The sequence below is a fragment of the Vipera ursinii genome, assembly GCF_947247035.1.
Source record: "Vipera ursinii genome assembly, chromosome: 2".
In the NCBI taxonomy this organism is placed as follows: domain Eukaryota; kingdom Metazoa; phylum Chordata; class Lepidosauria; order Squamata; family Viperidae; genus Vipera; species Vipera ursinii.
In genome coordinates, this window is record NC_139513.1 from 11,820,038 (window position 1) to 11,847,708 (window position 27,671).

The window sequence follows — 27,671 nt, forward strand, 5'->3', positions numbered from 1 at the left end:
GGAAGGTCAACCGAAACTAGGAAAAAAGGGGCCGTCCTGCCAGGTTTCACGCTGCCGATTCCTCCACTCACCCACCCTCTGCATTTGTGAGCTTTCGGCTCCTTCTGCCCGCAAAGGGGGCTTCCTTGTTCCCGGTCCCTCCCGCGGGGATCTCTTCCCTTCCTAGATCAAGGGAGAGCGGCTGAGCTTGGATCGGTCCCCCCTTTCAGCCAAGAGCTCCGGCACAGCTGGAGGGAGCAAGTTCAGTCCAGGCAGCCCTGACCCAGATCGAGACGCCGCTTTATCCTCATTTATCTATTCTCCAATTTAGAAACCGTCCACGTCACAGAGCGACCGATTTGCCTTGCGGGGAAAAGATCGATCCACCTATTGGGTTCTACGGCCCTTTTCTTGGAAAGGATCACAGGGGAGGGTGAAGGGGCGGGGCTTCCAGGAGGAGGAGGAGCCCAGGATGTGAGCAGAAGCCCCGCCCCTGCCTCGATCCTCCCACTGGCTGGATTTTCCTTTCCTTCCTCGTGTCTGTTTTAGCCCTGGCGTGATCGGCGCTGGATCCCTCGGGAGAGGCTTCTGGATCCCGCTCCGGAGAGGTCTGGCTTCTCTCCTCTCTCCGGCCTTCGGGGCGCCCCTCCCGCCAGCAGAAAGGTAGCTGCGGATCCGCCTCTTCGGCTTTCAGGGATTTCCTTGGGGAGATTCGGCTCTGGCGTCGCCTGCAGGGAGCGGATCCCTTCCCTTCCCTCCAGGTGGGCAGAGGAGGATTCCTCCCTGGGCTGGATCTGCCCCCTCCTCGCCCGGCCGAGCCTACCCGCGGGGCTCCGGGTGGATCGTGGGAGGAGCTTTATTGCAGTTGCTTTCAGAGGTCTCTCTCTGGTCCGTCGGAGCAGGAAGTCTCTGACCATGGATATCCCGCAAGAGCGGCTGAACAAATGGAGTAAGCGGAGCTTTAAAAGATCTGTTGAGATTTGTAATGTCATCTCAACAAGCACTGACCTCATTGCAACAGGAAGGGGAGGATTTGGGGAAAATAAAACCAGTTTAAATTAGTTGAATTGAGCTCATGTTGTCTTAACGCATCAAAGGGATCCTCTTTCTTTGGTGAATGTGAATGAACCTTTAGTGTCAAAGTACAACCATGTATACATTGAGATTGGCTGAGTCTCCCTTTTTCCTGCTCCCCAGCACACTCACAGTGACAACAAACCCACCATCTTGTTACACCATGTGAGCTAATTGCACAACACACCAGCCTTGCAAGTCAATCATACATAAAATTAAAAATTATTTCCCGTTCAAGAGCCTGACAGCCCCTGGATAGAAGCTGTTTTTCAGCCCATTGGTATGGCTGGCTATACTCCTGTATCTCCTACCCGATGGTAGGAGAGTAAAGAGGTACCGACCAGGGTGTGAGTCTTCCCTGAGAATTTTCCTCACTCTTCCAAGGCAGCGAGCCCTGGCGAGGTCATCCAGTGGTGTCAGGGGACAGCCCACAATGTCTTCTGCTGTGCTCACCACCCTCTGTAATACTTTGTGCTCTGTCTAAAAGGCGAAAAATAAAATCCTTTGTTTGAGCCTAATCAATACTTTGCTTCTGTTTTTAAAACATGGGTAGAATTTCTAAACTTTACATTTTCCTTGTTTTGCCTAGAAGAGGCTGTAATGTGGCAGCCCCTTTTTGGTGGATATTTTCCAAAGGATGTTTTGAGGCTGCTCTTGTGAGCAGGTTAAAAAAACAAGCTGATGAGCAAAAGGCTGCCTTTCCTAATTGTACATATTTTTGAAACACTTGTCTGGAAAGGGCAACCCTTTTCACACATGCTCTGCCCCATCTGATCTCCTTGGTCTTCCTTTGAGTTTTACTACCCACAACTCTGCCTCGATCCCTGTTGGACTTGATTTTGCTAGTTGCTTCCATTTTAGCTCATCGAGATCTTCTTGAATCACGATTCTGTCTCCATTATTTTGTATCCCCAACAAATAATTCCATATTCTCCTCCTGCTTTCAGATCATTTACAGATTATGTTCAGCATCTGAGCCTTTTTCATTTCTCTTTGCAGGAAACCAGTGAGGATGTGGCCGTGAGCTCCACAGAGGAGTAGGGGGGTGTTCTTGGATCGGGACCCACCAACTTTGGCCAGAAATCCATTCCAGAGAATTAGTAAATCGTGGCCCAGTTGGAGAAGCAGCTTCCTGCACAAAGGGCCAATCGATTAAGGAGAAATCAAACTGGACAGCAGTGAGGGTCATCCCTGGCCTGGACTCAGATGGGGAACAGGTGAACCAGATACCTCTTAGCTGCAACTATAATGGTGAGGAAGGTAATGTTGGTTAACTCTTGGTTTGGAGAATAATCATATATTTTTTAATGTTTATTTGAGAAAAGAGCAATGTAGAAAAATTGGGTTTTGCTCCCAAGGTGCTGGATAAAGGCATAACATAATTCTGTTAAGGACTACGTGTTGGGTGCTGTTGGTCAGCGAGTTCTGAATCCATCTAGTGACGCTGTCTATGCAACATTTTTTTACCTTATGAAGAAGTGGTTTGTGGCCTACTTTGTCACATGCCTTTCTGAAGTCAAGGTAAATTAGGTCTACAGAGTTACGCTGTTCACTATTTTGGTCACTTTGTCAGAGAATACAGTACGTTTTGTCTGGTGTGATCTGCTTTTGACAAACCCGTCTTGGCTTCTGGTAATTTCTTTGCTGGTTTCTAAATGTTCACAGATTCCTTGCTTGATTATTTTTCCCGGGATCTTCCCAAGTATTGATGTCAGGCTGATTGGTCTATAATTTTCCATATCCATTTTCCCGCTTTTTGTAGTATTTTATAAAATCTGTAAAATGGGTGGCAAAAAAGTGAGGGTCAAGCCATCATGATGTAAAAATCAGAAAAAGAAAAGGGAATAAGAAATGGGTTGCTTACCCCAGGGCAGGGGTAGGCCACCTTGGCTCCTTTATGACTCGTGGACTTCAACTCCCAGAATTCCTGAGCCAGCATGGCTCAGCTTGGAAACCTCTCCCTTTCCCCTCAGCGTGGCTGGCTCAGGAATTCTGGGAGTTGAAGTCCACAAGTCACAAAAGAGCCAAGGTTGCCTACTCCTACCCCAGGGTTTCCCAGCCCCCAGTCTCTGGGCTGGCACAAGCCACAGAATGCCAGAAACTGTCTGCGGAATGCAAGAAGCACGCACAACCATACCCCTCCGGGCCACGGAATAACCTCTCTCCATGGCACCAGTCCATGGTGCCTCTTCTTTTCCTTATGCAGTGCCTTAATGTGGGGGGATTCCCTCAAGATCAGGGCTTTTCAACCTTTTCACCCATTGTACCACTTTTAGGACAAGGCAGTGTCCGAATACCACCAGTCACCCAGCAAGGTGTCAAAAACTTGACCAGAAAAAAGAAAAAAGAGTTTGCTTAGTGATTGTTCAAAGTTATGACGGCACTGAAAAAAGTGACTTATGACCATTCTTCACACCTATGTCCGTTGCAGCATCCCCAGGGTCATGCGTTTTACATTCAGATGCTTGGCAACCAATTCATATTTATGATGGTCATAGTGTTCCAGGGTCATGTGATCGCCTTTTGCAACCTTGTGACAAGCACTTAACCACCATGTTATTTTTTTATTATTTTTTTATTTTAATTCCATTTATATCCCGCCCTTCTCCGAAGACTCAGGGCGGCTTACAAGCTTAGCAGTTACTAATTTAATTTCTCCCTCTCTCTCTCTCCCTCTCTCTCTCTGTCTCCTTCTATTTCTCTCTTTTCCTCCCTTTCTTTCTCTCCTTCTCTCTCTCTCTCTTCCTTCTCCCTCTTTCTCTCCCTTTTTCTCTCTCCCTCCCTCGCTCTATTTCTCTCTCTCTCCCTTTCTTTCCCTCTATTTCTCTCCCTCTCTCCCATTGTCCCTTCCTTCATTCTTTCCTTCCTTTCTTCCTTCCCTTTGTGATTTCCTCCTTCCCTCCCTCCCATTGTCATTTCCTTCCTTCTTTCCTTCCTTTCTTCCTTCCCTCTTTGTGATTTCCTCCTTCCCTCCCTCCCATTGTCCCTCCCTTCCTTCCTTCCTTCCTTCCTTCCTTCCTTCCTTCCTTCCTTCCTTCCTTCCTTCCTTCCTTCCTTCCTTCCTTCCTTATCCATTTTTACCAAGAAACCTGATGCCCACTTAACTCTTTATGAAGCACCTGAGAAAAGTTAGGGAAGATCTATCAATGATATTCGGAGGTTGCTAGCTCATTTAATAAGCTTTATTCCAGCAACAGAAACACTTTTGTGCCTCTTCTTTTCCTTATGCAGTGCCTTAATTTAGCGGGATTCCCTCTAGGTACTCCTTATATTATGACCACAGTTCAGTCCAGAATCTCCGCCTCTGAGAGAAGTGGTCATTAAATGAGATATCCTGTGACCGCTTTGTTCAACAACTGCAATCCTGCATTCATTTTTGTGGTTGTTAAGCTACTTCGCAAGTAGACGAGGTTCCAGATAAGGGTTGTCAAAAGTGGGCAGGAGAGGCCCTGTGAGTCATGGCACAGGCCACATTCGACTTGCGGGGGTCCTGGAGAAGCTCAGAGATGCTTTGGGACACGTTGCTTAGCAACAGGATGGAACAGGCGGCTTGGAGAATGGCCCAAGGTTGCAAAGGCCTCCAGTCTGGGGATTAGGACGCCATTTCTCAGTGACAGGGTAGTGGCTGGGCTGAGGTCCAGGCCTGGAGTCAGTGGGAGCTGGCTGAATCTGCTGAAGGTCCCAGGCTTCCATTTAAGGCCCAGCTCCAGGATTGTTGTCAATTAGCGCTGCTTTGCAGGCCCGAGCCTGGGCGGTCAGGATTCCAGGAATGGCTGCACCTTTGAATCCCACTTCAATAGCCCCCCAATTCATGGGTGGCCTGTGCCTCATCTCCAGGCCATCCCCACAGCCATTGGCCGGGGCTCCCTCCACTTAAGAACACTCAAGATCATTTAATGACTCCAACCAGGACTCTGGAATTATGTTTGGGGAGTGAAGTGGCCACGTGACCTCCCACTTGACTACTACTATTTCACTGAACAACCGAGTTTGCAGCCCTAATTGTATTCGTAAATTGAGGAGTACCTCTAGCTTCGGAGCTTCTGTTTCACTTTGTCGTAGGACAAGAGCCAAGGAGGAAAAGGTAGAGATAGTGAAGAGCAGAAGAGGTTGCCTCTGAGAGATGTGGGGGGACAAAATCAGTGGAGATTTGATCTGGGGTGTACTGTAGAGGGTCAGACTGGAAGACCTTCGTGGTCCCTTTCAAGATGAGTAGCCTGTGATTCTCTACTTTTCTCAAAAGGAAATATTATTCTTCATTTCTATTTTTTCCCCACAGAAATAAAATATCGTTTCCAAAGATTTATCTACAAGCTAACCGTCAACAGAAATACAGGATGGAGACTGGGAAACTCTTGGATCCCCCGTCAGACTCAAACAGCACTCCGGAAAACCACGAAAGAAGTAATGAATGCTCAGTGTGTGGGAAATCCTTTGCTCACAGATCCCTCCTTTTGACCCACAGGAAGGTACATGTGGGAAACGAATCCAGTCAAGGATTGGAGGGCGAGAAATCCTTCTCTGGAACAAACACCAACAATCTCAGAAGCCACCCCAGCCAAAATCCCTATAAATGTATAGAATGTGACATATGCTTTGCTCAAAAGTTACAACTTCTCAGACATCAGAAAATCCACACTGCAGAGAAACCTTATCAGTGTCTGAAATGTGGTAAATTTTTCTGTAAAAAAGCCACCCTCAAAATCCACGAGAGAATTCACACCGGGGAGAAACCTTACAAGTGTTGGCAATGTGGGAAGAGCTTTTCTCACAACTCAAGTCTTTCGTCCCATGAGAAGATTCATGCGGGAATAAAACCTTACAAATGCTTTGAGTGTGGAAAAGATTTCACCCAGAGTTCATCACTTCGGAGTCATGCGAAAACACACACAGGAGAGAAAAACGAAAAGTGTCTCGAATGTGGGAAATATTTTTCCACAAAATCATATCTGGTGCAACATCAGAGACTTCACACTGGAGAAAAACCCTTTGAATGCCCAGAATGTGAGCGACGATTTATGTTTTCTTCTCAACTTCAGACACACCAGAAATGGCACAAAGGAGAGCTACCCTATAAATGTATGGAATGTGGAAAAAGTTTTATTTCGTCAGCCCATCTTCAGATTCATCAGAGAATTCACACAGGGGAGAAACCTTACAAGTGTTGGCAATGTGGGAAGAGCTTTTCTGACAACTCAACTCTTTCATCCCATGAGAAGATTCATGCGGGAATAAAACCTTACAAATGCTTTGAGTGTGGAAAAGATTTCACCCAGAGTTCATCACTTCGGAGTCATGTGAAAACACACAGAGGAGAGAAAAACGAAAAGTGTCTCGAATGTGGAAAATATTTTTCCAAAAAATCAAATCTGGTGCAACATCAGAGACTTCACACTGGAGAAAAACCCTATGAATGCCCAGAATGTGAGAGACGATTTATGTTTTCTTGTGAACTTCAGACACACCAGAAATGGCACAAAGGAGAGCTACCCTATAAATGTATAGAATGTGGGAAAAGTTTTATTTCACCCGCCCATCTTCAGATTCATCAGAGAATCCACACAGGGGAGAAGCCATTCAAATGTGGGGAGTGTGGGAAATGCTTTTCCCAAAAACAACACCTTGGATGCCATCAGAGGTTCCACACGGGAGAGAAGCCGTACAAATGTGTTGAATGTGGAAAATGTTTTGGACACAAGGGAGGCCTTTGGGCACATCATAAAACCCACACGGGGGAGAAACCACATCAATGCAACGAATGTGGAAGATTTTATAGCACTGCATCATCCCTTAAAAGCCATCTGAAAATTCACACTGGGGAAAAAAACTTCAAATGTTTAGAGTGTGGGAGAACATTTGCTCATTCATCTCACCTTATAAATCATAGCCGAATCCATACAGGAGAAAAACCTCACAAATGCTCAGAGTGTGATAAATGTTTTTCACGGAAAGATTATCTTGTGAAGCATCAGCGAATGCACACTGGAGAAAAACCATATAAATGTCTGGAGTGTGCGAAATGTTTTGTCCATTCTTCCACACTTCGCAGGCACACCAGAAGTCACACAGGAGAGCAGCCTTAGAAGTGCAGAGTGCGAGAAAAAATTTCATTGTAAATCAAAGCTAAAAATGCACCAGAAAATCCATAGCAGAGATAAATCTCCTCAGTGAACAATTTTTTTCAACAGTCACATCTTAACGTTTAACAGGAACATCACACAGACCCAGAAGGGAAAACCTACGAGTGTTTGATGTGGGAGGAATATTTTTTCTAGTGAAGCAACCTCAAATACTAGGAGAGAGTACACAACAAGGCAAAAGGGCGTAGGTGTTGGGAGTGTGAGGATGTTTTCCTCACAAAGCCTCATTAGTAACTTGCCAGAGGGATTACACAGAAGAGTTATAAATGTATGGGGTGTATGTATAATGTTTTGCAGAGTACAGGTAGTCCTAAAGTTTTGGCCACAATTTGGAATGGATTTCCAGTCATAAATTGCTTAGAATCCTAACTCAAGGCACCCAGGCATTTTTGTTAATTCTTACTAGCCGTTTGTGGATCAGTGAGGAGAACTGAAGATTTAAAGAGGAGAAAATGGCGGGGGGAGGGTGGAATTAGGATGCATCAGGTTGCTTATTTAGCGATAAAATATTGATGAATATATGTTGGCTGAGGATAAAGAACACAAGTTTTCTTTTCCTGTTGTCTTTTTTGGAGGGTTTTCTTTTTATCAGAGTTCAGCTCTTGGGAGATTTTTGCCCCACCCTTTTGCTAAAGGAAGCAGTGAATTAAACCTTTTATGGAGGACCAAAATCTGAAAAAGAAAGCAGTGCTGACATCTACTGGTGGATAAAGACTATGACAACTATGGCTTTCATTCAGGACTTGGTAAAATCTGGAAAAAACTAATCTCTAGCTGTGACTTTCAAAGCTTTAAGAATAGAGAACTGCTGTGACAAAAAAGAAAATAATCTGGCCTGTAGATAAAGTGAGACTTACAAACTTCAGGGAAGGAAAAAAAGAACTTTTTTGAAGTCTCTGAATTATAAGTATCTATTTAACTCTGACCTCAAAGCTATTTCCGGGGTGGGGTGGGGTGGGAATTGGATTCTTGGTCATCATGGAAAATCAGAGATTTATAGATAGAACTTATCAAGAAAAAATAAATACTTTTCAAGAGGAGACATATGATATATTGCAAGTAATTCAAATAACAATGATTTCAAACCACAAAGAAATCCAAAATAACTTTGAAAATATAAACCAAGTCATCTCCAGCTCAACTTTACAACAAGAAAAAAGCCCAGGAAAATACAACAGAGAAGGAACAGATAAAACAGATATCTGAACATAAATTCAAGGAGAGAGACTTAAAGATGGAATTGTACAAAACAAAGTATGATTTAATCCAAGTGGGGAAAAAACTTGCAAGAAATACTGGACTTAGAAAAGACAATCTATATTTCAACACCACAAAATAAACTTGAGGATAAGAAAGAAGACTGGATAAAACGGACTGCAGAGATGCCAGGGAAAACAACAGAATTGGAGAGACAAAACATGACAAGAGAAGCAGAGAGAAAAAGAAGGAAAAAGATTTTCAACCAAAATGAGTGGGCAAATGCTTCTAAGAAAGATACCGCTCTTGACTTACTTTTTTATATCTACAGTAACACCTATAAGAATAGGGAAAGATTTTTTGACCCAGCAGAACATATTAAGAAAGACATTGGGCAAAAGAAAAAGGCTAAAGTGAAAATTAAGAAAATAGATGATGGGGCCCACCAGAGAGAATATTAAAAAAGAAACGCTTATTTGAGAACGGTTAAAGAAAACAGGGAAATTTTGGGTGTGAATTTGAAGAATCCCTCAAGTAACAGAGCACTTTCTTTTTCTTTCGCTTTTTTATTTTATTTTTGGATATGAGTAATATAAAAGAGTTGGAATGGCCTATATAGAGGCAATGTTTTAGATATCTAAAGCTGATTGACTGTTAAGAAAATTATAAATGGATTAAAAAAGTGTTTTGACTAAGAGATAAAAGACTAGAGGATTAGTTTCACTAAATGGAATATTTCAAGATTAAATTTCATTTTCAGTTATGGTAAAAAAGAACAAAAGTTTTTTGGAAATAAATATGCGTTAGCTTATAGGAAATAGGGATATTAAGTAGTATACTATTTTTTATTTTAGTCTTATTCTTTCTCTTTTTAGTTTTATTTACTCCTTAAAGGTAAAAGTGTTGGGTTGGTTTACACGAGAAAAAATATATTTAAATATTTAAATGTAATTAACTCTGAGAAAATCTTAACCAGTAAAAATGTTTAGAACATTGTGGGGAAAAACAAAATGTAAACAAGAAGTTTAAACAGGATATATGATGAGACAACCAGAATGACTAGATAGAAAAGGAATATTATATTGATGTAATTGTAGAAATATTAGACGACTTTAATACTTAATTATCTATTAAAACAATAAGAATTGTATTAACTTAAGATTGGTAACACTATGGGGAAAAGAGGAAATCAAGTAAAGTTATGTGGATTATATATTATAGAATTTGGTTGTTAGTGAATGTTTGTTAAATGTAATCCCAGAAAATGCGCTACCGAATATTAAGGTGATTGTGTTAAAAAAATAAAAAAACATAGTTAAAAAAATATACGGACCCCCTTCACTTTTGTCAATTTGTTATGCAGCAGCCTGATTCTACAGTTGTTGAAATTCTTTTTTTCTCATTAACCTACACTCAGCGGCCCATAATGACATAATTGTTTAAAAGAAAAAAGTGATATATCACTCAACGGGTTAGACAGAGTCATCCTTGATCCCCTGGATTGGGGGATTTTGTGCCGTTCTTCCTTGTAATTGCTGTTTCAGTCTTAGCTTGGATGGCTGCAGCGGAACGAAAGTGAATCTATTCTGAATGAACTTTCAGCGGCGGAAGTACTCAGAAGCTGGGATCTGCCCGACTCCTATTGGCTACTTCAGGGGGCTCCTGGCATCTTCCCACCCCCACCCTTTGGGAGCACCTTGATCCCGACACCTGGTTTCTCCAGAGGCGCCTGGTCGCCTGATGCTTCTCAGGTCTTATGGGGTCTCTTTCCCTTTGCGGATTTAAGGCTCTTTGGGAAGAAGATCCAGTCCTGGAAGGTCAACCGAAACTAGGAAAAAAGGGGCCGTCCTGCCAGGTTTCACGCTGCCGATTCCTCCACTCACCCACCCTCTGCATTTGTGAGCTTTCGGCTCCTTCTGCCCGCAAAGGGGGCTTCCTTGTTCCCGGTCCCTCCCGCGGGGATCTCTTCCCTTCCTAGATCAAGGGAGAGCGGCTGAGCTTGGATCGGTCCCCCCTTTCAGCCAAGAGCTCCGGCACAGCTGGAGGGAGCAAGTTCAGTCCAGGCAGCCCTGACCCAGATCGAGACGCCGCTTTATCCTCATTTATCTATTCTCCAATTTAGAAACCGTCCACGTCACAGAGCGACCGATTTGCCTTGCGGGGAAAAGATCGATCCACCTATTGGGTTCTACGGCCCTTTTCTTGGAAAGGATCACAGGGGAGGGTGAAGGGGCGGGGCTTCCAGGAGGAGGAGGAGCCCAGGATGTGAGCAGAAGCCCCGCCCCTGCCTCGATCCTCCCACTGGCTGGATTTTCCTTTCCTTCCTCGTGTCTGTTTTAGCCCTGGCGTGATCGGCGCTGGATCCCTCGGGAGAGGCTTCTGGATCCCGCTCCGGAGAGGTCTGGCTTCTCTCCTCTCTCCGGCCTTCGGGGCGCCCCTCCCGCCAGCAGAAAGGTAGCTGCGGATCCGCCTCTTCGGCTTTCAGGGATTTCCTTGGGGAGATTCGGCTCTGGCGTCGCCTGCAGGGAGAGGATCCCTTCCCTTCCCTCCAGGTGGGCAGAGGAGGATTCCTCCCTGGGCTGGATCTGCCCCCTCCTCGCCCTGCCGAGCCTACCCGCGGGGCTCCGGGTGGATCGTGGGAGGAGCTTTGTTGCAGTTGCTTTCAGAGGTCTCTCTCTGGTCCGTCGGAGCAGGAAGTCTCTGACCATGGATATCCCGCAAGTGCGGCTGAACAAATGGAGTAAGCGGAGCTTTAAAAGATCTGTTGAGATTTGTAATGTCATCTCAACAAGCACTGACCACATTGCAACAGGGAGGGGGAGGATTTGGGGAAAATAAAACCAGTTTAAATTAGTTGAATTGAGCTCATGTTGTCTTAACGCATAAAAGGGATCCTCTTTCTTTGGTGAATGTGAATGAACCTTTAGTGTCAAAAGTACAACCATGTATACATTGAGATTGGCTGAGTCTCCCTTTTTCCTGCTCCCCAGCACACTCACAGTGACAACAAACCCACCATCTTGTTACAGCATGTGAGCTAATTGCACAACACACCAGCCTTGCAAGTCAATCATACATAAAATTATAAAATTATTTCCCGTTCAAGAGCCTGACAGCCCCTGGATAGAAGCTGCTGTTCATCCTGTTGGTGTGGCTGGCTATACTCCTGTATCTCCTACCCGATGGTAGGAGGGTAAAGAGGTACTGACCAGGGTGTGAGTCTTCCCTGAGAATTTTCCTCACTCTTCCAAGGCAGCGAGACCTGGTGAGGTCATCCAGTGGTGTCAGGGGACAGCCCACAATGTCTTGTGCTCACCACCCTCTGTAATACTTTGTGATCTGTCTAAAAGGCGAAAAATAAAATCCTTTGTTTGAGCCTAATCAATACTTTGCTTCTATTTTTAAAACATGGGTAGAATTTCTAAACTTTACATTTTCCTTGTTTTGCCCAGAAGAGGCTGTGATGTGGCAGCCCCTTTTCGGTGAATATATTCCAAAGGAAGTTTTGAGGCTGCTCTTGTGAGCAGGTTAAAAAAACAACAAGCTGATGAGCAAAAGGCTGCCTTTCCTAATTGTACATATTTTTGAAACACTTGTCTGGAAAGGGCAACCCTTTTCACACATGCTCTGCCCCATCTGATCTCCTTGGTCTTCCTTTGAGTTTTACTACCCACAACTCTGCCTCGATCCCTGTTGGACTTGATTTTGCTAGTTGCTTCCATTTTAGCTCATCGAGATCTTCTTGAATCACGATTCTGTCTCCATTATTTTGTATCCTCAACAAATAATTCCATATTCTCCTCCTGCTTTCAGGTCATTTACAGATTATGTTCAGCATCTGAGCCTTTTTCATTTCTCTTTGCAGAAAACCAGTGAGGATGTGGCCGTGAGCTCCACAGACGAGTAGGGGGGCGTTCTTGGATCGGGACCCAACCAACCTTTGGCCAGAAATCCATTCCAGAGAATTAGTAAATCGTGGCCCAGTTGGAGAAGCAGCTTCCTGCACAAAGGGCCAATCGATTAAGGAGAAATCAAACTGGACAGCAGTGAGGGTCATCCCTGGCCTGGACTCAGATAGGGAACAGGTGACCCAGATACCTCTTAGCTGCAACTATAATGGTGAGGAAGGTAATGTTGGTTAACTCCTGATTTGGAGAATAATCATATATTTTTTAAATGTTTATTTGAGAAAAGAGCAATGTAGAAAAATTGGGTTTTGCTCCCAAGGTGCTTGATAAAGGCATAACATAATTCTGTTAAGGACTACGTGTTGAATGTTGTTGGTCAGCGAGTTCTGAATCCATCTAGTGACGCTGTCTATGCAACATTTTTTTACCTTATGAACAAGTGGTTTTTGGCCTACTTTGTCACATGCCTTTCTGAAGTCAAGGTAAATTAGGTCTACAGAGTTACACTGTTCACTGTTTTGGTCACTTTGTCAGAGAATACAGTACGTTTTGTCTGGTGTGATCTGCTTTTGACAAACCCGTCTTGGTTTCTGGTAATTGCTTTGCTGGTTTCTAAATGTACACAGATTCCTTGCTTGATTAATATTTTCCAGGATCTTCCCAAGTATTGATGTCAGGCTGATTGGTCTATAATTTTCCATATCCATTTTCCCGCTTTTTGTAGTATTTTATAAAATCTGTAAAATGGGTGGCAAAAAAGTGAGGGTCAAGCCATCATGATGTAAAAATCAGAAAAAGAAAAGGGAATAAGAAATGGGTTACTTACCCCAGGGCAGGGGTAGGCCACCTTGGCTCTTTTATGACTCGTGGACTTCAACTCCCAGAATTCCTGAGCCAGCATGGCTCAGCTTGGAAATCTCTCCCTTTCCCTTCAGCGTGGCTGGCTCAGGAATTCTGGGAGTTGAAGTCCACGAGTCATAAAGCGGCCTAGGGCAGGGGTAGGCCACCTTGGCTCTTTTATGACTCGTGGACTTCAACTCCTAGAATTCCTGAGCCAGCGTGCCTCAGCTTGGAAACCTCTCCCTTTCCCCTCAGCATGGCTGGCTCAGGAATCCTGGGAGTTGAAGTCCACGAGTCACAAAAGAGCCAAGGTTGCCTACTCCTACCCCAGGGTTTCTCAGCCCCCCGGTCTCTGGGCTGGCACAGGCCACAGAATGCCAGAAACTGGGCCGCACAAACAAGCCAGCCCTGTCTGCTGGATGCAAGAAGCACGCACAACCATACCCCTCCGGGCCACGGAATAACCTCTCTCCACGGCACCAGTCCATGGTGCCTCTTCTTTTCCTTATGCAGTGCCTTAATGTGGGGGGATTCCTTCTGGATCAGGGCTTTTCAACCTTTTCACCCATTGTACCACTTTTAGGACAAGGCAATGTCCGAGTACCACCAGTCACCCAGCAAGGTGTCAAAAACTTGACCAGAAAAAAGAAAAAAGAGTTTGCTTAGTGACTGTTCAAAGTTACGACGGCACTGAAAAAAGTAACTTATGACCATTCTTCACACCTATGACCGTTGCAGCATCCCCAGGGTCATGCGTTTTACATTCAGATGCTTGGCAACCAATTCATATTTATGGTGGTCATAGTGTTCCAGGGTCATGTGATCGCCTTTTGCAACCTTCTGACAAGCACTTAACCACCATGTTATTTTTTTATTATTTTTTTATTTTAATTCCATTTATATCCCGCCCTTCTCCGAAGACTCAGGGCGGCTTACAAGCTTAGCAGTTACTAATTTAATCTCTCCCTCTCTCTCTCTCCCTCTCTTTTTCTGTCTCCTTCTATTTCTCTCTTTTCCTCCGATTCTTTCTCTCCTTCTCTCTCTCTCTCTTCCTTCTCCCTCTTTCTCTCCCTTTTTCTCTCTCCCTCCCTCGCTCTATTTCTCTCTCTCTCCCTTTCTTTCCCTCTATTTCTCTCCCTCTCTCCCATTGTCCCTTCCTTCATTCTTTCCTTCCTTTCTTCCTTCCCTCTGTGATTTCCTCCTTCCCTCCCTCCCATTGTCCCTCCCTCCCTCCCATTGTCCCTCCCTCCCTCCCTTCCTTCCTTCCTTCCTTCCTTCCTTCCTTCCTTCTCCATTTTTACCAAGAAACCTGATGCCCACTTAACTCTTTATGAAGCACCCGACAAAAGTTAGGGAAGATCTATCAAAGATACTTGGAGGTTGCTAGCTCATTTAATAAGCTTTATTCCAGCAACAGAAACACCTCGCATTTGATCTATGCATGCCAACAATGCTGCTGTGGACCCCAGGGCAGGAAGGCGCCCTTCACACGGGATGGATGGAAGACACGCCAAAGCGCCCTTCACCCCGCTGCCTTCTGCAGACGCAGACGGAGTCCCAGGTGGGGGGAGATCCAGGGCTGAGGCACACTTGGGGAAGCACACGGCAGCAAATCACAATCAGCTGCTCTTGGGGGACGGAGGCACAAAGCCAGCCAAAGAGGGCTCGGAGCGGTTCACTGTCCCGGACCACAGCTGCGCTTCCACCTTTCCCAAGGCAACCCCCACAGACACAGCGCAGCACAGGGAAGACGCGCCAAAGCTTGTCCCGGAGCCTCCCACTGCCGGAAGCCTACAGCGGTGGCATAACAGTACTTGCAAAAAGTGGGACGGGCGGCGGCTGCTCACGGCGCTGGCCAAACGCAAGCAGGGCAAGGCCGCTATCAAGCCCCGGATTCGACAATCAACTCGGTGGGTGTGGGGGGAGGAATCCGCGCAGCAAACCTTGGCTCAGCTTGGAAACCTCTCCCTTTCCCCTCAGCATGGCTGGCTCAGGAATTCTGGGAGTTGAAGTCCACGAGTCATAAAAGAGCCAAGGTTGCCTACCTCTGCTCTAGGTACTCCTTATATTATGACCAAAGTTCAGTCTGGAATCTCAGCCTCTGAGAAAAGCGGTCATTAAGTCAGATATCCTGTGACTGCTTTGCTCAAGACTGCCATCCTGGATTCATTTTCATGGTTGTTAAGCTACTTCGCAAGTAGACAAAGTTCTAGATAAGGGTTGTCTGAAGTGGGCAGGAGAGGCCCTGTGAGTCCTGGCAGAGGCCACATTCGACTTGCGGGGGTCCTGGAGAAGCTCGGAGATGCTTTGGGACACGTTGCTTAGCAACAGTATGGAACAGATGGCTTGGAGAATGGCCCAAGGTTGCAAAGGCCTCCAGTCTAGGGATTAGGCCGCCATTTCTCAGTGACAGGGTAGTGGCTGGGCTGAGGTCCAGGTCTGGAGTCAGTGGGAGCTGGCTGAATCTGCTGAAGGCCCCAGGCTTCCATTTAAGGCCCAGCTCCAGGATTGTTGTCAATCAGTGCTGCTTCGCAGGCCCGAGCCTGGGCGGTCAGCCTTCCAGGAATGGCTGCACCTTTGAATCCCACTTCAATAGCCTCCCAATTCATGGGTGGCCTGTGCCTCATCTCCAGGCCCTCCCCAGCCCTGAGAAACTCCCACAGCCATTGGCCGGGGCTCCCTCCACTTAAGAACACTCAAGATCATTTAATGACCCCAACCAGGATTCTGGAATTATGTTTGGGGAGTGAAGTGGCCGCGTGACCTCCCACTTGACTACTGCTTCACTGAACAACCGAGATTGCAGCCCCAATTGTATTCATAAATTGAGGAGTACCTCTAACTTTGGAGCTTCTATTTCACTTTGTTGTAGGACAAGAGCCAAGGAGGAAAAGGTAGAGACAGTGAAGAGCAGAAGAGGTTGCATCTGAGAGATGTGGGGGGACAAAATCAGTGGAGATTTCATCTGGGGTGTACTGTAGAGGGTCAGACTGGAAGACCTTCGTGGTCCCTTTCAAGATGAGTAGCCTGTGATTCTCTACTTTTCTCAAAAGGAAATATTATTCTTCATTTCTATTTTTTTCACAGAAATAAAATATCGTTTCCAAAGGTTTATCTACAAGCTAACCGTCAACAGAAATACAGGATGGAGCCTGGGAAACTCTTGGATCCCCAGTCAGACTCAAACAGCACTCCGGAAAACCACAAAAGAAGCCATGAATGCTCAGAGTGTGGGAAATCCTTTGCTCGCAGGTCCCTCTTTTTGACCCACAGGAGGGTGCATGTGGGAAGCGGATCCAGTCAAGGATTGGAGGGTGAGAAATCCTTCTCTGGAACAGACACCAAAGATCTCAGAAGCCACCCCAGCCAAAGTCCCTATAAATGTATAGAATGTGACATATACTTTGCTCAAAAGTCACAACTTCTTAGACATCAGAAAATCCACACTGCAGAGAAACCTTATCAGTGTCTGAAATGTGGTAAATTTTTCTGTAAAAAAGCCAGCCTCAAAATCCACGAGAGAATTCACACAGGGGAGAAACCTTACAAGTGTTGGCAATGTGGGAAGAGGTTTTCTCGGAACTCAAGTCTTTGGTCCCATGAGAAGATTCATGCAGGAATAAAACCTTACAAATGCTTTGAGTGTGGAAAAGATTTCACCCTGAGCTCATCACTTCAGAGACATGCGAAAACACACAGAGGGGAGAAAAACGAAAAGTGCCTCCAATGTGGGAAATATTTTTCCACAAAATATTATCTGGTGCACCATCAGAGACTTCACACTGGAGAAAAACCCTTTGAATGCCCAGAATGTGAGAGACGATTTAGATGTTCTTCTGAACTTCAGACACACCAGAAATGGCACAAAGGAAAGCTACCCTATAAATGTGGGGAGTGTGGGAAAAATTTTATTTCGTCAGCCCATCTTCAGATTCATCAGAGAATTCACACAGGGGAGAAACCTTATGAGTGTTGGCAATGTGGGAAGAGCTTTTCTCACAACTCAAATCTTTCGTCCCATGAGAAGATTCATGCGGGAATAAAACCTTACAAATGCTTTGAGTGTGGAAAAGATTTCACCCAGAGTTCATCACTTCGGAGTCATGCGAAAACACACACAGGAGAGAAAAATGAAAAGTGTCTCGAATGTGGAAAATATTTTTCCACAAAATCAATTCTGGTGCAACATCAGAGACTTCACACTGGAGAAAAACCCTTTGAATGCCCAGAATGTGAGAGACGATTTATGTTTTCTTGTCAACTTCAGACACACCAGAAATGGCACAAAGGAGAGCTACCCTATAAATGTATGGAATGTGGAAAAAGTTTTATTTCGCCAGCCCATCTTCAGATTCATCAGAGAATCCACACAGGGGAGAAGCCATTCAAATGTGGGGAGTGTGGGAAATGCTTTTCTCAAAAACAACACCTTGGATGCCATCAGAGGTTCCACACGGGAGAGAAGCCGTACAAATGCGTTGAATGTGGAAAATGTTTTGGACACAAGGGAGGCCTTTGGGCACATCATAAAACCCACACGGGGGAGAAGCCACATCAATGCAATGAATGTGGAAGATTTTATAGCACTGCATCATCCCTTAAAGGCCATCTGAAAATTCACACTGGGGAAAAAAACTTCAAATGTTTAGACTGTGGGAGAAATTTTGCTCATTCATCTCACCTTATAAATCATAGCCGAATCCATACAGGAGAAAAACCTCACAAATGCTCAGAGTGTGATAAATGTTTTTCAAGGAAAGATAATCTTGTAATGCATCAGCGAATCCACACTGGAGAAAAACCATATAAATGTCTGGAGTGTGGAAAATGTTTTGTCCATTCTTCCACACTTCGCAGGCACACCAGAAGTCATACAGGAGAGCAGCCTTAGAAGTGCAGAGTGCGAGAAAAAATTTCATTGTAAATCAAAGCTAAAAATGTGCCAGAAAGTCCATAGCAGAGATAAATCTCCTGAGTTGTGAACAATTTTTTTCAACAGTCACATCTTAACGTTTACCAGGAACATGACACAATCCCAGCAGGGAAAACCTAGATATGATTGATGTGGGAAAAAATATTTTTTCTAGTGAAGCAACCTCAAATACTAGGAGAGAGTACACAATGAGGCAAAAGGGCGTAAGTGTTGGGAGTGTGGGGATGTTTTCCTCACAAAGTCTCATTAGTTATTTGCCAGAGGGATTACAGACAAGAGTTATTTATTTTATTTATTTTATTATATTTATATACCGCCCTTTCCCAAAGGACTCGGGGCGGTTTACAGGGTGATTAAAAAACCAAGATACAAAAGTTAAAAACAAATTTAAAAAAAAATTATATTTGTCCCTGCATAAATAAATAAAACTCCAGTTAAAATTAGATTAATCCTCAGCCTGGGCCAGAGAGCTCGAAGAGCCAGGTCTTCAGACCCCGGCGGAATGAGTGGAGGTCGGGGGCAGTCCTCAGCTCCACTGGCAGCTGGTTCCAAAGGGCAGGTGCCCCCACTGAGAAGGCCCTATCCCTGGGTGTTACCCGCCAGCAATCTCTTACCGGTGGCACCCTGAGAAGACCCTCCCTGTGGGAGCGCACTGGACGAAGGGAACTTGAAATGTGTATATTTATAAGAAAACATATAAATGTGTGGGGAGTATGTATAATGATTTGAAGAGTACAGGTAGTCCTAAAGTTTTGGCCACAATTTGGAATGGATTTCCAGTCATAAATTGCTTACAATCCTAAATCAAGGCACCCAGGCATTTTTGTTAATTCTTACTAGCCGTTTGTGGATCAATGAGGAGAACTGAAGATTCAAAAAGGAGAAAATCGGGGTGGGTGAGGGTGGAATTAGGATGCATCAGGTTGCTTATTTAGTGGTAACATTTAGTGGTAACACTAACATTTTCAGTTACAGTAAAAAAGAAAAAAAATGGAAATAAATATGTGTTAGCTTATAGGAAATAGGGATATTAAGTAGTATACTATTTTTTATTTTAGTCTTATTCTTTCTCTTTTTTTTTAGTTTTATTTACTCCTTAAAGGTAAAAGTATTGGGTTGGTTTACATGAGAAAAAATATATATAAATATTTAAATGTAAAAACAAAATGTAAACAAGAAGTTTAAACAGGATATATGATGAGATAACCAGAATGACTAGATAGAAAAGGAATATTATATTGATGTGATTATTAATTGTAGAAATATTAGAAAACTTTAATACTTATCTATTAAAATAAGAATTGTATGAACTTAAGATTGGTAACACTATGGGGAAAAGAGGATATCAAGTAAAGTTTTGTGGATTATAGATTATAGAATTTGGTTGTTAGTGAATGTTTGTTAAATGTAAACCCAGAAAATGCACTACCGAATATTAAGGTGATTATGTTGAAAAAAATAATAAAGCATACTTAAAAAAATATATTCAGACCCCCTTCACTTTTGTCAATTTTGTTATGCAGCAGTCTGATTAATCTACACTCAGTGTCCTCTAACGACAAAGTGAAAATCGAATTTTAGAAACGTCTGTATATTGTTTAAAAGAAAAAACCTGAAATATCACACTGGCAAAAGTATTCAGAGCCTTCACTCAGGGCTTTGTGGAAGCACCTTTGGCATCATCGAGTGATTTTTGGGGTGTGACGCGACAAGCTTTGCGTACCTGGATTGCGGGACGGGATGACTTGAAGCTGCTAACTCATCGGGGTTAGAGTCATGGTTGATCCCCTGGATTGGGGGATTCCTTGCCATTCTTCCTTGCAAATGCTCTCTCAGTCTTAGTCAGCTTGGATGGCTGCAGCCTAAGGAAAGTGACAAAAGCGAAGGGGGTCTGAATCTCTTCTGAAGGAACTGTAATGGCTGATGTGCTCAGAAGCTGGGATCTGCCCGACTCCTATTGGCTACTTCAGGGGGCTCCTGGCATCTTCCCACCCCCACCCTGTGGGAGCACCTTGATCCCGACACCTGGTTTCCCCAGAGGCGCCTGGTCGCCTGATGCTTCTCAGGTCTTATGGGGTCTCTTTCCCTTTGCGGATTTAAGGCTCTTTGGGAAGAAGATCCAGTCCTGGAAGGTCAACCGAAACTAGGAAAAAAGGGGCCGTCCTGCCAGGTTTCACGCTGCCGATTCCTCCACTCACCCACCCTCTGCATTTGTGAGCTTTCGGCTCCTTCTGCCCGCAAAGGGGGCTTCCTTGTTCCTGGTCCCTCCCGCGGGGATCTCTTCCCTTCCTAGATCAAGGGAGAGCGGCTGAGCTTGGATCGGTCCCCCCTTTCAGCCAAGAGCTCCGGCACAGCTGGAGGGAGCAAGTTCAGTCCAGGCAGCCCTGACCCAGATCGAGACGCAGCTTTATCCTCATTTATCTATTCTCCAATTTAGAAACCGTCCACGTCACAGGTGGAGGCGGAGCCCAGGAGGAGATCAGAAGCCCCGCCCACGCCTCGATCTGGATTTCCGCTTCCCTTCCTGAGTCCCGCTCCGCCTTGGTAGGATCGGCGCTGGATCCCTCGGGAGAGGCTTCTGGATCCCGCTCCGGGCAGTCCTGGCTGCTCTCCTCCCTCCGGCCTTCGGGCCGCCCCTCCCGCCAGGAGAGCTTTTCCCCGCCGGGAGAAAGGTAGCTGCGGATCCCCCTCTTCGTCCTGCAGGGATTTCCTTGGGGAGATTCGGCTCTGGCGTCGCCTGCAGGGAGCGGATCCCTCCCTCCCATCCATGGGGGCAAAGGGGGATCCTTCCCCGGGCTGGATCTTCCCCCTCCTTTCCCGGCTGAGGCTCCCGGCGGGGTTCCGGAAAAAGGTTTTGGGGAAGTTACTCCAGGAGGTCTCTCTGTGGTCCGTCAGAGCAGGAGATCTCTGAGCATGGATATCCCCCAAGTGCGGCTGAACAAATGGAGTGAGCGGAGCTTTAAAAGATTTGTTGAGATTTGTAATGTGATCTCAACTCAGACTGGCCTCGTTGCAACGGGGAGGGGAGGGTTTGGGGGCGGAAGAAACCCAGTTTAAATTAGTTGAATTGAGCTCATGCTGTCCTAACTCACAAAAGGGATCCTCTTTCTTTGTGCTCTGTCTAAAAGGCGAAAAAATAAAATCCTTTGTTTTCAGCCTAATCTATACTTTGCTTCTGTTTTTAAAAGATGGGTAGAATTTCTAAACTTTACATTTTCCTTGTTTTGCCCAGAAGAGGCTGTGATGTGGCAGCCCCTTTTTGATGGATGTTTTCCAAAGGAAGTTTTGTGGCTGGTCTTGTAAACAGATTAAAAAAAACAAGCTGATGAGCAAAAGGCTGCCTTTCCTAATTGTACCTACTTTTGAAACACTTGTCTGGAAAGGCCAGCCCTTTCCCCACATGCTCTGCCCCATCTGATCTTCCTTTGTCTTCCTTTGAGTTTTACTACCCACAACTCTGCCTTTGTCCCTGTTGGACTTGATCTTGTTGGTTTCTTCCATTTTAGCTCATCGAGATCTTGAATCATGATTCTGTCTCCATTATTTTGTATCCTCAACAAATAATTCCATATTTTCCTCCTGCTTTCAGGTCATTTACAGATTATGTTCCGCATCTGAGCCTTTTTCATTTCTCTTTGCAGGAAACCAGTGAGGATGTATCCGTGAGCTCCACAGAGGATTATGGGGGCGTTCTTGGATCGGGACCCACCAACCTTTGGCCGGGAATCCATTCTAGAGAATTAGGAAATCATGGCCCATTTGGAGAAGCAGCTTCCTGCACAAAGAGCCAATCGATTAAGGAGAAATCAAACTGGTCAGCAGTGAGGATCATCCCTGGCCTTGACTCAGAGCGGGAACAAGTGACCTAGAGACCTCTTAGCTGCAGCTTTAAAGGTGAGTTGACAAATCTTGGTTAGATCTTGGTTTGAAGAATAAACATATAGATTTTAAATATTTATTTGACAAAACAAAATGCAATGAATTTGGAATTTTGGTCCCAGGGTGCTGGGTGAAGGCATAATTTAGTTCCATTACGGACTATATGTTGATCGCGTTTGGTCAGCCAATTACGAATCCATCTGGTGGTGATGCTGTGTGTCTCACATTTTACTAATTCTGTCACTTAGTCCAAGAAAGTAATAGGTTTTTTCCTCCCATGATCTATTTTTGACAAAGCCATGTTGGCTTCTACAGAGCAACAAAGGTGATTAGGGGACTGGAGGCTAAAACATACAAGGAACGGTTGCTGGAATTGGGTATGTCTAGTTTAATGAAGAGAAGGACGAGGGGGGACATGATAGCAGTGTTCCAATATCTCAGGGGCTGCCCCAAAGAAGAGGGAGTCAAGCTATTCTCCAAAGCACCTGAAAGCAGGACAAGAAGCAACGGATGGAAACTAGTCAAGGAGAGAAGCAACCTAGAACTAAGGAGAAACTTCCTGACAGTTAGAACAATTAACCAGTGGAACAACCTGCCTCCAGAAGCTGTGAATGCTCCAACACTGGAGGTTTTTAAGAAGAGACTTGACAGCCATTTGCCTGAAATGGTATAAGGTTTCCTGCCTGAGCAGGGGGTTGGACTAGATGACCTCCAAGGTCCCTTCCAACTTTATTATTATTATTACTAATAGCTTTGTTTCTAGACATTCGCAGATCCATTGTTTATCGTTTCTAGGATCTTTCCACGTATTGATGCCAGCATGATTGATCTGTAGTTTCCTGGATCCATATTTTTCTTTCTTTTGTAGGATTTTATAAAATATACAAAACATTTCACCAGGAAGTCAGGATCAAGTAGTCGTGATGGGATGGAGCTCATAAGTGCAAAATCAGAGGAAGGAAGGAAGAAAAGGAATTAGAAATGGGTGGCTTGGTTATACTAGCCTCAATTCTCTTTCCTTCTCTTAGGTTATGTCTTATTTTTTTCCTGATTCCTATAGTGCATTCTGGACTTACTACCACAATTCAGACCGGAATCTTGGTCGTTGAATGAAGTGGTCGTTGAGATGCGACTTGGCTGCTTTGCTCAAATATTATAATCCTGCTCTTGTGGGCCTAGTTGTTAAGCAATTTCATGGGTCGTTAAGTAGACAAAGTCTCAGGTGAGGAATCTGGGGTTGTCTGAAGTGGGCAGGAGAGGCCATGTGAATACTGGCACAGGGCATGTGCGAGTTGAGGAGGTCCTGGAGAAGCCTAGAGATGCTTTGGGACACCTTGCATGGAAACATATATGAAACATGCTGCTTAGAGAATGGCACAAGGCTGCAAAGGCCTCCGGTCTGGGCTTTGAAGTTGCATTTCTCAGTGGCAATGACGACACTGGGCAGATGTCCAGTCCTGGGGTCAGTGGGAGCTGGCTGAGGCCCCCAGGCCTCTATTTAAGGCCCACGTCCACCCCAGCATTGCTATGCATCAGGATTGTTTTTGCATAGCCAGGCTGACACAGTGCACACTTTTAGAGGGGGGCCAGATTTCTGGTGGCCCCCAGGGGGAGATCCTTCTCTGTGGGCGCCCCGGAGCTATGGAACCAGTTACCGGTTGAGCTCCGGACGGCGCCCGATCTTTGCTTCTTTCGCCGCGACCTGAAAACATACTTGTTCGAGCAAGCCGGCCTGGCCTGAGGGGGGATTAGTGGGGTCTTTTTACTATTTTTATTGGGGTTTTTACCATGTATTAATTGTATTTTTAATCGGGCATGTATTTAATTATCTTTTATTTTTTGTAAATCTCTGTGTTTTATTCTTGCCCTGTACACCGCCCTGAGTCCTTCGGGAGAAGGGCGGTATAGAAATATTAATAAATTAAATTAATAAATTAAATATCCCACTCCAGCACCCCCCAACTCATGGGTGACCTGTGCCTGATCCCCAAGACCAACCCCCCCCGAGGCACCCCCACAACCATTGCCTAGGCCAGGGGTAGGCCACCTTGGCTCTTTTATGACTCGTGGGCTTCAACTCCCAGAATTCCTGAGACAGCCATGCGGAGGGGAAAGGGAGAGGTTTCCAAGCTGAGCCATGCTGGCTCAGGAATTCTAGGAGTTGAAGTCCACGAATCATAAAAGAGCCAAGGCTGCCTATCCCTGGCCTAGGCCATAGGCCTCCCTCCACTTAAGAACCCCCAAGATTACTGAATGATTGCAACCAGTGTGGGATTATACTTGTAGAGAGAAGTGGTCACATGACCACTCAGCTAACCACTGCTTCCATGAAAGACCAAAATTCCAGTCCCAACTGTGGTCATAAGTTGAGGACAGAGATGTGGGGCCTCCATCACTGGAGATTTTCTCTCATGTATATTGAGGACCCTTCCCTGGGCAGAGGGTGGGACTGGAAGACCTTCATAGTGCCTTCCAAGGCTAAGCTTTTGTGATTTCTCAAAAGGAAATAATATTCTTCCTTTCTTTTTCTTTCTAACACTGGATGAAAGATTGTGACCAAAGATTTACCTGGAAGCCAACTATCAACAGAGAGGAGAAATTCATCCCAAGGCAGCAAGTGCCAGAAAGCATGGAGACTGGGAAACTCTTGGATCCTCCGTCTGACACAGGTAGCACTCCGGAAAACCAAGAAAGAACCCATGAATGCTCAGAGTGTGGGAAATCCTTCGTTCATTGGTCCATCCTTTTGACCCACAAGAAGGTCCATGTGGGAATCGGATCCAGTCAAGGTTTGGAGAGTGAGAAATCCTTTCCTGGGAAAGAATCGAAAGATCCCAAAAGCCCCCCCAGCCAAAAACCCTATAAATGTGAGGAATGCAACTTATCCTTTGGTCGAAAGTCACACCTTCTTAGACATCAGAAAATCCACACTGCAGAGAAAGCTTTTCAGTGTCTGGAATGTGGGAATTTTTTCCGTGAAAAATCCAGTCTCAGAAACCATGCGAGAATTCACACAGGGGAGAAACCTTACAAGTGTTGGCAATGTGGGAAGAGCTTTTCTCAGAACGCAAGTCTTTGGGCCCATGAGAGGATTCATACGGGAATAAAATCTTACAAATGCTTTGAGTGTGGAAAATGTTTCACCCGGAGTTCAGGTCTATGGAGCCATGAGAAAACACACAGAGAGGAGAAAAATGAAAAGTGCCTCGAATGTGGGAAATATTTTTCCACAAAATCAAATCTGGTTCAGCATCAGAGACGTCACACTGGAGAAAAACCCTACGAATGCCCAGAATGTGAGAGACGATTTGTGGATTATTATGAACTTCAGAGACACCAGAAATGGCACAAAGGGGAGTTATCCTATAAATGCATGGAATGTGGGAAAAGTTTTATTTCGCCAGCCCATCTTCAGATTCATCAGAGAATCCACACAGGGGAGAAGCCATACAGATGTGAGGAGTGTGGAAAATGCTTTACCCAAAAACAAAACCTTGGAAGCCATCAGAGGTTCCACACAGGAGAGAAGCCGTACAGATGCCTAGAATGTGGGAAATGTTTTGGACACAAGGGGAATCTCTGGAGCCATTATAAAACCCACAGAGGGGAGAAGCCACATCAATGCAATGAATGTGGAAAATTTTATAGCACCACATCAGCCCTTAGAAGTCACGTGAAAATTCACACAGGGGAAAAAAACTACAAATGTTTTGACTGTGGGAGAGCATTTGCTTATTCATATTCCCTTATAAGTCACAGCCGAATCCATACAGGAGAGAAAAATCACAAATGCTCAGAGTGTGATAAATGTTTTTCACGGAAAGATACTCTTGTGATACATCAGCGAATCCACACTGGAGAAAAACCATATAAATGTCTGGAGTGTGGGAAATGTTTTGCCCATTCGTCCACACTTTGCATGCACACCAGACGTCACACAGGAGAGCAGCCTTATAAGTGTGCAGTGTGTGAAAAAACATTTCATTATAAATCAAAGCTAAAAATGCACCAGAGATTCCATAGCAGAGATAAATCTCCTCAGTTGTGAACAATGTTGGTAGCCTTTTTTCAACAGTCACATGTTAACATTTATCAGGAACATGACACAGTCCCAGAAGGGAAATTCTACAAATGTTTGATGCGCAAAAAATAATATTTTTTCTAGTGAAGCAACCTCAAATACTAGGAGAGAGTACACGATGAGGCAAAAGAGAGTAAGTGTTGGGAGTGTGAGGATGTTTTCCTCACAAAGCCGCATTAGTAACTTACCAGAGTGATTACACAAAAGAGTTATAAATGTGTGGGGAGTATGTATGATGATAGGTAAAGTAAAGGTAAAGTTTCCCCCGCACATGCGTGCTAGTCGTTTCCGACTCTAGGGGCCGGTGCTCATCTCCGTTTCAAAGCCGAAGAGCCAGCGTTTGTCCGAGGACGTCTCCGTGGTCATGTGGCCGGCATGACTAGACGCCAAAGGCGCACGGAACGCTGTTACCTTCCCACCATAGTGGTCCCTATTTTTCTACTTGCATTTTTACGTGCTTTCGAACTGCTAGGTTGGCAGAAGCTGGTACGAATAACAGGCGCTCACTCTGTTATGCGGCACTCGGGATTCGACCCGCCAAACTGCTGACCTTCTGATCGACAAGCTCAGCGTCCTAACCCACTGAGCCACCGCATCCCTTTGTATGATGATAGGTAGTCCTAAAGTTTTGGCCACAACTTGGAATGGATTTCCAGTCATAAATTACCTACAGTCCTAAATCAAGGCACCCGGGCCTTGATTTAATTCTTATTAGCAGTTTGTGGATCAGTGAGGAGAACTGAAGATTCAGCTGAGGAGAAAATGGGGGTGGGTGGGTGGAGGGTGGAATTAGGATGCATCCGTTTGCTTATTTAGCGATAAAATATTGATGTTGAATATATGTTGGCTGAGGATAAAGATTGAAAGTTTCTTTTTCCTATTGTCTTTTGGGGAGGGTTTCTTTTTTATCACATCCTCTTTTTCATATATTCACACAGAGATATTTGTATTAGATTTCTTCCTATCATCTGTGAATATAATCCTTAATAAAATTATTGTTCAAAATAATCAAGAGAGCTGTTTTCAGGGAGTTCAAGAAATGTCAAGATGGGAGTCAGATTGTGGCACTCTGCAGTCAAAGGCCTGCTGCTTTTTAGCTGTGTATGTGATGCCCTTCAAAACAGCCGCCATCTTGGTTCTTTTGACTCCACCTTCCCTTGCTGGACACTTCGGACTTCCCGGGTTGAATTGAAAGGTGTAGATTTCGGATGAACTTTTGGGAAAAATGTCCTCGTGGATTGGGATAGACCCCTACTCTTAAGGGCAGATTGTTGGTGGCTATTTATATGTGCCTGACCCACTCCTTTTTTATTAAAAAGTTTTATAAATACATTATAAACATAAGACCCACCCCAGCCAATTTCCCCTCCCTCCCCCCCCCACTTCCCAAAGCGTAATACAGGGTATTAACCCTAACAATCTTAAAACTATAATATGCTAACTAACTATAATAACACTTTAAATCCTATCGAACTTTAACTCTCCTTAAAAGTAACTAAATAATAATAAATCTTATAAATCTACTACTTATTCAAATGCTAAATGAAACTTTTTGTTCCCATATTTATTCTGAATATAATCAATCCATCTTCTCCATTCCAAGATATATCTTTGTTGCGAATGGTCTTTCAAATATGCTG

The 27,671-nt window shown here is 44.7% G+C and overlaps 2 protein-coding genes across 3 annotated transcripts in view; one reads left to right on the forward strand and one right to left on the reverse strand.

The window, feature by feature from the left end:
• The window catches only part of LOC310636521 (uncharacterized protein), a 194,046-nt gene that overhangs the window by 111,686 nt on the left and 54,689 nt on the right, over window positions 1–27,671 (reverse strand). The gene's annotated exons all lie outside the window — the stretch shown is intronic.
• Window positions 21,767–27,033, forward strand: LOC310636519 (uncharacterized protein). 2 transcript variants are annotated; one of them, XR_014491731.1, is made up of 3 exons: window positions 21,767–21,965; window positions 24,500–26,273; window positions 26,646–27,033. XR_014491731.1 is itself a non-coding variant. In XM_083356437.1 (2 exons), the coding sequence occupies exon 2, from the start codon at window positions 24,580–24,582 to the stop codon at window positions 25,996–25,998; it is 1,419 nt and encodes a 472-aa protein (XP_083212563.1). In that variant the 5' UTR covers window positions 21,767–21,965; window positions 24,500–24,579; the 3' UTR covers window positions 25,999–27,033. The 2 variants fall into 2 exon arrangements, 1 of the variants encoding a protein (XP_083212563.1); XM_083356437.1 differs by having other exon boundaries at window positions 24,500–27,033.